The following is an 8961-nucleotide window of genomic DNA, read 5'->3' as shown; positions in this document are numbered from 1 at the left end:
ATAATTATATATAATTAATATATAATTTATGTATATGGCTAAAAAATAATAATAATAAATACGACCGACTATTTATGTAAAGATCCCGTTACTAAATCCAGCCCATACAAGGCGAAAGAGTTACAGAAACTATGTTTATATTAATTCTAGATTTGAAAATTATATTTTGTTGTGCATTCACATGTTGAAATTCAATATTATTTGTTAATCGCTATACTGAATTTTAACAAAAAAAGGGGGGGGGGGGGGTAATTTTGCCGCTTTACTGAATATTGGAAATGAAAAAGTGAAACAACATGGTAAGACGGAAGCAAACAGAATTGATATCAAGACTTCTTTGTTTAGGAACTACTCATAGTAGATTTTCTGGAAAAAAAATAAAAAAAATCGAACCAAAAAAAATGTATTCTATTTTAAATGCCACTTGAATTATAGATAAAATTAATGTAACAGAATTATATATAGTAATAAAATGAATGACAAAGGATTACTACTACATAAAGTTAGCATCACATAAAGTCAAATCTAATTAGTTACTTATTTTTCTAATTAGTTACTTATTAAGTTTTACATCCAAATGCGTCTCTGAAATATTATTGTATATATATCATCGTCACTTCCATCTTCTCCATCAAAATCTTTTTAAGAGCAAACCCTTTTATAAACATGGTTCACAAGATGTAAAAGATTTCAATGAAGAAGATAGAAAGTGAAGATGCTCGTTACACAACTTCTAGTATCCAGAACGTATTGGCCCGACTAATCAGTACTCTGAATTACACAAGACAACAATAAGCTTTGCGCCATATAACGTTTTAGTTGACAAACCTATGATTAGAAAACGAAGACAGATGGTCTTTTTATACTACTGTCAGTCACAAGAAATAATTCTAATGAAATATTTCATTTGGAAATTCATTTATGATTTGGAAAAACTAGATTTGCATTGTATTCTAGATCCTACAGTTACCATTTTTCAGAGAAAATATGCAAATTTTTTCTTCATTTTTTCCTGTTCTTTAGAAGAATTTTAGGCAAGTCATTAACGAGACATGGTATCATATGATATCATTGGCATTAGGGATGTACATGGGCCAGGTTGGTTCACTTTTTATCAAAACCAAACCAAACCAACTATATCGGTTTGGATTGGTTTGGTTTTTTCAGGTTATTTTGTTACGTGAACATTATTTCAATCTTACTTTGTTAAAGTTATAGATAAATCTTTGATAAGTGTCACACCTCCTTTTTCCCGAGGGGATATGGGAGTTTTTCCATTTTAAGTGATATTATTCGAAATGAGATTATTTATTTAAATCAAAGTCGCCACTTGGGATAATTATGGTATCCCAAGTCACCGATTTATTTTAAATCTCAAATCGAGGAAATTGACTCTTATTTATGGTCTGCGAACACAGAAGACCGGGTAAGAAATTCTGGTAACCCGGGAGAAGGTGCGAGGCACTCCCGAGTTCTGTGGTTTTAGCACAGTCGCTCAACTATTAATAATTGGCCTAATTATCTGATTTAATACATATTTGAAACCTATTGTGTATTTTTAACTTTTTAACCGTTTTTAATATTTGTGAAATTTGTTTGAACAAGTCGCGGTGTCGCGCACTCGCTTGTTTTTGTACACATTGCGAATCGCGCCACGTGAAACGTACCCCCGATTTGCAACATGTTTTTTTTTTTTGGATGAAGTAAGGTGTTTCATTAATAAAAGACATCAAGAAGATGCAAAGTTACAAAAGAATAAAAGCACTAGCGCACAAAAATACTAGTTTGTTAGCCCCTTTACATCAGGGAATTAACAAAATCAAAAATTTGATCAAAGCTAATTACAGGAGTTAACTTAGTCCAGCAAAAAAGGTTAAGCAGACATGTAGCTTTAAGAGAGTGAGTTGGAGCTGAGATCCCATCAAAACATTTATGATTCCTTTCATTCCACAAGCACCAAAAAATAACTGCAGGGATCATCACCCATATCTTCTTGATGGTCTTTTCAACTCTCCATAGGCTCCAGCTTGCATATGCTTCACCAACATGCTGTGGCATGACCCATTGAATGCCAAAGAGATAATAGAACATATTTCATAGTTCCTTGGCCACTCTACAATGCAAAAACAGATGGCTGACTGACTCGGAGCTGCTTTGACACATAACATCTATTTACCAATTTATAACCCCTTCTGTTGAGATTGTCTTGTGTTAAACATGCTTCCTTAAGAGCAATCCAGCTGAAGCAGATGACCTTTGTAGGCAGTTTGGTCTTCCAGATTTGCTTCCAAGGCTAGGAATCAATTATCTGATTCTGGAAACTTAATAGCTGGTAGCATTCCTTCCCTGTGAAAAGGTTGTTGTCTCCCCAACTGAGTCTGTCAGCTTTGGTTTCAACAATGGTGCACCTCTCTAAACTAGCTAGTAATTCCAACACGCTATCTATCTCCCAATCCTGAACATATCTTCTGAATAATACATTCCAACAGTTTCCACATCTATTTTGAGCAATAGAGGAATTCTTATCTTGGGCAATCTGGAACAGATTTGGGTAGATCTCCATGAGTGGAATATTGTTTAACCATTTATCCTTCTAGAAACTAATGTTCACACCATTTCCAGCCCTGAAAGATACTTGCTCAAAGAATTTATTTCCCAACTTGCTGATGTGCTGCCAAGGACCAACCTCATGAGACGACGTAGATGTATTTGTTCTCCAGTTGTCCCTTCTACCATGTTTAGTAACAATTACTTCTTTCCAAAGGCTTGACTCATCTGCACCGAACCTCCATAGCCATTTCATGAGCAGACTTTTGTTATGTAAGGCCAAGTCTCTAATACCCAGACCTCCATTGCTTTTTGATTGTGTGACTTTGGACCACTTGACGAGATGGTATTTGCGGGAGGTGCTGTTTCCTTCCCAGAGAAAGTCTCTCCTGATCTTGTCTAGCTTCTTAAGTACCTTGCTAGGGATGGGAAATAATGACAAGTAGTAAGTGGGGATGCTATCAAGGACACTATTGATGAGAGTTAGTCTCCCTCCCATGGAGAGATAGTGCATCTGCCAAGCTGCCAATCTCTTTTCAAACTTTCCAATGATCCCATTCCAGATTTTAGTGTTCTTGTATTTGGCACCAAGGGGGAGACCTAGATAGGTGGTAGGGAATGACCCAATTGTACAACCCATAATGTTGAACGATTCCTCTAGGTTAGGCACATCATTGACCGGGTACATTACACTTTTCGACATGTTGATATGTAAACCTGATAGTGCTTCAAAGAGGAGAAGTGTCAAATTCAAATACAGTAGTTGTGATGTAATAGGCTCACAAAAGATGAGTGTATCATCGGCATATAGTAAATGTGACATTGTGACTGAGTTCCCGATATTAGTACCCATATTAAAACCCTGAATCCACTACAACTGATTGGCCTTATCCAATATTTTTCCCAGTCCTTCCATTGCTATAATGAACAAAAAAAAGGGAGAGGGGATCTCCTTGCCTGATCCTTTTTTGAGGAGAGAAAAAATCCACTGGACCATTATTGACTATCACTGAGTATTTCACAGTTGAGATGTTGAATCTGATCCATCTGTCTCCGAATCCCATTTTCCTAAGAATAGGGATGAGATAGGACCAGTTTAGCGGGTTGAATGCCTTTTCTATGTCAAGTTTGCACATCACACCAGGTTCACAACTTTTAATCCTCCAGTCAAGGGTTTCATTGGCAATCAGTGATGCATCTGTGATTTGCCTGTGTTTTATGAAGGCATTTTGATGTACAGAGACCAGCTTGCCAATAATCTTCTTTAGTCTCTCTGCTAGAAGCTTCGAGATAATTTTGTACACACTTCCTATGAGGCTAATTGGCCTATAATCTCTCAACTCCATGGCTCCTTTCTTCTTGGGAATTAGTGTAATGAATGAAGCATTGCATGATTTAATCATATGGCAGTGTTGGTGGAAGTGGTTGAGAGCCCCCAATACTTCTGGCTTGATAAATTCCCAAGCTTTTTGAAAGAATGCCATGGTAAACCCATTTGGACCTGGAGCTTTATTTGGGGCACAAGACTGGATAACAGCATGGACTTCTTCTTCATCGAAAACTGCTTCTAACATTTCGTTGTCAACTGCTGAAATTCTGGCCACCTCCTCAAAATTGGTTGTAGGCCTCCAAACTTCATTTTCAGTATACAGGTTATGGTAGTAGTTTAGGATTTCTTTCTTGATCAACTCCTTGTCATCAATTACTTCACTGCCCACCTTGAGCTTGTCTATATTATTGTATCTTCTATTTTAATTGGACAGTTTTTGGAAGTATTTAGTGTTCCTGTCTCCTTCTTTGAGCCACCGACATCTAGACTTTTGTCTCCATGAAATCTCCTCAGCTTTGGCCAAGTTCTGTAGCTCCAATTTCAAACTCAGAATCCTTTGTTTTTCAGATTGTGTAGAGACTCTATTTTCTATAGCCTGCTCAAGGACTGAAAGTTCATCAAGTGCTTTGCCTCTTCTATCATCCATTCTGCCATAAACCTCTCTGTTCCATTTGCTTATATCCTTTTTTAGGTTCCTCAATTTTTGGACGAGAATAAAATCAGGCGAGCCACCAATCATGTAGTTCTGCCACCAATCCTTTATCATATCAATGAACCCATCTTGCTGCAACCATATGTTCTCGAACTTAAAGTAGGATGTTGTTGCTTCCCACTCACCACACTCCAGTAGTAATGGCTTTTGATCAGAGATAAACCTTGGAAGTGCTATCTGTTTGATAGCTTTGAAACTTTCATTTCACTCCGAGGAGATTAGAAAGCGATCAATTCTGGAAGCCTGGAGATAATCCTCTCCCCTTGACCATGTATATTGTGCCCCTTGAAGGGGTGAATCGATTAATTCAAGGTCTAATATAATGTTTGAGAAGTTCCTCATGGCACCAGATTTTATAGTACAGTTGAATCGTTCATTCTCGAATCTGCAAACATTAAAATTGCCACCAATCACCCATTGTTCACCCCATAGCCCCCTCACTGCTCCCAGCTCCTGCCAAAACTCCATCCTCTCTATGTTTGAATGTGGACCATACATACCTGTAAAGCACCACCTAAAATCTTCATGCAAGCTTTCAAGGATACAAGTTATTGAGAATCTACCTTGATAGGAATCAATACACCTCCATAGTCTCTTGTCCCATAGAACAATAATAGCCCCTCTGGTACCACTTGCCTTCAACTCTTCCCATTTAGCCCATCTATTCCCCCATACTTGGTGAACAATACCTGCAGGGCAGTTATCTGTTTTAGTTTCTTGAAGACACAAAATATCAGGTTTCCATCTGCGGACCGGTGAACTAATAGTGGTCCGTTTATTATTATCATTAATCCCCCTTATGTTCCAACTAAGAATTTTGATCTTCATCTTTTAACTTCCTTGCCTCGCCTGCCCCTTTCCTTCCTGCTACTACCCTTATAATTAACACCATATATTAAATTAAGCACTTCGTTCTCACCTTTTTTCTTGCCCTTCTTCTTTTCTGAACTTGAGCAGTTCCTATTTTGAATCTGAGCCCGACGTTTCTCATCCATTCTCAGAATTAAGTCCATAATTTCATGTTCAAAGCCTGCATGATTAATCCCGAAGGTCTTATATGCTTTACTCAACATTTTCTTTGTCCACTTTGAAATCTCGAGCACAGTAGGCTTCTGCACCATCTGTAAATTAGGCTGCTCATCTTTATACCATGGAAATGACAGTGAATTACTGTAAGATGAGGTAGAGTACTGAGAGTCAGAGCATGTAATAGTGGTGGAAGCAATTTTATGCCACTTTGTGAATAAAGAAAGTCCCCAGAGATTGTCTCTGAAATTTTCGGCTTCATCGTCGGCCTCCTCATCTGCTTCTATTTGGGGGTCGTTTGTGAAATCGCGTGGTGGATTGGAGTGGTTGGAAGCAATCTGTTGTTGGATTGTCGATGATGTGCTGGTAGCCATGGCCCAGTTATATAACCAAGGGATGGGCCTGATCCCTTTAACTATCAACTCCTTTATTGGCTTGTGCAGCTTGGGCCTTTTGTTCTTTGCATTGGTCTGATTGTTTGGGCCTTTAGTATAGTAGGTTTTATCTGCTCTGAGGCCCGCTGTGTGATAACATTTATTTATAGCTGGAGCGGGTCGGTTATAGTCGCTGGCCATTCCAAAACCACTCTCCCGCCTTTACCCTAGCCGCTTCCTGCCTCGATGGCAGTTCAAACAGGAAAGTATTATGAGAGAGAGGAATTACTCTCATGCCGGAACAAACCTTTCATCTGCTCATAAACCATGTTCGCAGCACCTCTGGATTCGGGCTGTGATTGAAAGGGTCATTTAGAGTTCCCACAAGTTAACTCGATAGGAACTGGTGATTTTCAGCAACTGTTACTGGGTTGGACTGGAACCGGCTATCCTTTGGCATTACTGGTTGCTTCCTCAACTCCGGTCATTGAGAAATAGCAGCTGCACCAAGATAAGAACTCATTTTTGGAATATTGGGCCTCATGCGTCTTACAACTGTGTATGATTTATCCAGAAAGCGTAGAATTTTCCCAGCTATGTCTCCCCATCCCCTGTTGTAATCTGGTTCCGGGATGATTACTGCTATTTTCTTGTCTCCCAGCCGTGTTTCGATTCGAACGAATCGACCATATATGTTGTATTTTTGATACACTCTATAAATGTACTCTTGTATCTTCTTCCCCCAGCGTCTATAAAAATTCCCCACTCCGTTTGATGCTTGTTTAAGAGCATCGCAGACCCACCAGAGATTCTCTTCGTCGACCTTAATACTGCTTGAAAACCTTCTGCCTCTTTTGATTAAAACGTACCACCCATCGCCGGCATCGATTAACTCAAAAGATTTATCACCTGAAAGAAAGAAAATCTTGTCTTCCATGAGAATCGGAAGTAAATTTAGAACAAAAAGTTACTCCAGGACATGTTTGGAAGAGAGAGAAATAAAGGGCACATTTCCCAAGTCAGAGCTTTTTTCCTATTAATCAACATATTAATTTTTATTATTAGCATGAAAAGCGCACTTAAGTTGGGATTTATGTATCGTGACCATGCCAAGAGAATCGTACCCATGACCACGATGATTTATTAATCTACGAAATTCATCAATTGATTACTTTTCTAAGTTCAAGATCGTGTGTTAAAGTTGAGAGTCATGGAGCCATGTATTGGATTGGAATAAATGCTGGCAGCTCAACATTCATCAACTATTAGCCTAAACTCATACCCAGTTGAACCAAACACTACGTCCTGACCTTCCATGAAAGCCGAGGTCTATCAGTACACAAATGAAATTCAAATTTCGAAGTACTACAACCACAAATCTTATTTCAACTTCCTGATTTTATAACCAATGATGACAGAACAGAGAAAAATTACATACTCCCTAGTCCAATAGCAACTTTATCCCTACTCACAAATTTTTAGTTCTGAGAAGCTTGCATAAATTACAGACCAAAGACCTCATCAATATCTGTATTTCAACACTATTTGAACATAAATCAAAGAAGAATTGATCTAATTACATGATTGTTCCCACAAAACTTAAATCACACATGTAAAACAGTGAAATAAGAGGTATTATTCTACTAACTACACAATCCGTAACAAATTGAATAGGTATATCAAATATTCAAATATGTTCAGTCCATAACTAATCAACACAACCAAAATCTAAGTAAACAATCACAAACTCAATATGAGTAATCCAGAATTTAATCCATAGACTCAAGTAGAGAAAATAGGTGAGAATGTAGCGACCCGGCCGGTCATTTCGAGAGTTATAGCCCCGTTTTCCCTATTTCTACTTTTTTTTGTGTTATTCAGCTATATTATATTATATCGGGTTAGTTGGTTTGGGACCGGAGTGGTTTCAGAGTGAATTGAGATACTTAGTCTCTTAAGTAGAAACTTAAGTTGGAAATGTCAACCGGATGTTGACATATATGTAAACGATCTCGGATTTGAATTCTGATGGTTCTGTTAGCTCCGTTAGGTGATTTTGGACTTAGGAGTGCGTCCGAAATGTGATTTGGAGGTCCGTGGTAGAATTAGGCTTGAATTGGCGAAATTGGAAATTTGGCGATTTCGGTCGGCAGTGGAAAATTTGATATCGGGGTCGGAATGAAATTTCGGAAGTTGGAGTAGGTTCGTAGTGTCATTTGTGATATATGTGCAAAATTTGAGGTCATTCGGACGTGGTTTGGTTGGTTTCGGTATCGGTTGCCGAATTTGGAAATTTAGAAGTTCTTAGGCTTGAATCCGAGGGTAATTTGATGTTTTGATGTTGTTTTGAGTGATTCGAAGGTTCGACTAAGTTGGTATGTTGATATATGACTTGTTGGTATTTTTAGTTGAGGTCCCGAGGGCCTCGGGGTGATTTCGGGTGGTTAACGGATTTGTCGAAGTTGGAAAATGCATTTGAAGCTGCTGCTACTGCTATTTTCGCACCTGCGGAAGAAAGAGTCGCAGGTGTGAGGCCACTGGTGCGCGTGGGGAGTTCGCAGGTGCGAGCAATACTGGGCTAGGCAGAATGCGCAAGTGCGAGTTGGAGGTCGCATCTGCAAGCCCGTAGGTGCGAAACCTGGGGCGCAGATGCGGAAAGGGGAATGCTGGACAGGCTTCGCAGATGCGGCGCGCCACGCGCAGGTGCGACGAATTTGCCGCAGATGCGGAGACTGGACGGATAAGTGAGTTGCGCAGGTGCGGCTCCTTGGACCGCAGGTGCGGTCGCGCGAGTGCGAGTAAATGACCGCAGGTGCGAGAAGCCTGGGCAGAGGGTACATATTGCACACTTCGCGAATTTTGGTGTAGTTTTAACCATTTTTATTCAGTTTTGGAGTTTTTGGAAGAGATTTGAAGAGGGAATCAAGGGGGTTTCATTGAGGTAAGTTACTTGAGCCCCAATACTTGTATAT

At 39.2% G+C, this 8961-nt stretch overlaps 1 protein-coding gene across 1 annotated transcript; it reads right to left on the bottom strand.

The window, feature by feature from the left end:
* Positions 1-1748: 1748 nt before the first annotated feature.
* On the bottom strand, positions 1749-7140 carry LOC142168647 (uncharacterized). The gene is made up of 2 exons (XM_075229169.1): positions 5509-7140; positions 1749-5278 (listed from the first exon to the last, which is right to left on the bottom strand). Exons 1-2 carry the CDS (start codon positions 6188-6190, stop codon positions 4794-4796), a joined length of 1167 nt encoding a protein of 388 aa, XP_075085270.1. The 5' UTR covers positions 6191-7140; the 3' UTR covers positions 1749-4793.
* Between the last annotated feature and the right edge of the window lie 1821 nt (positions 7141-8961).

The sequence above is a fragment of the Nicotiana tabacum genome, chromosome 14 (genome assembly GCF_000715075.1).
Source record: "Nicotiana tabacum cultivar K326 chromosome 14, ASM71507v2, whole genome shotgun sequence".
Taxonomy (NCBI): domain Eukaryota; kingdom Viridiplantae; phylum Streptophyta; class Magnoliopsida; order Solanales; family Solanaceae; genus Nicotiana; species Nicotiana tabacum.
Note: the sequence above shows the minus strand (reverse complement) of the source record. Positions and strands in the feature narration are given on the sequence as shown.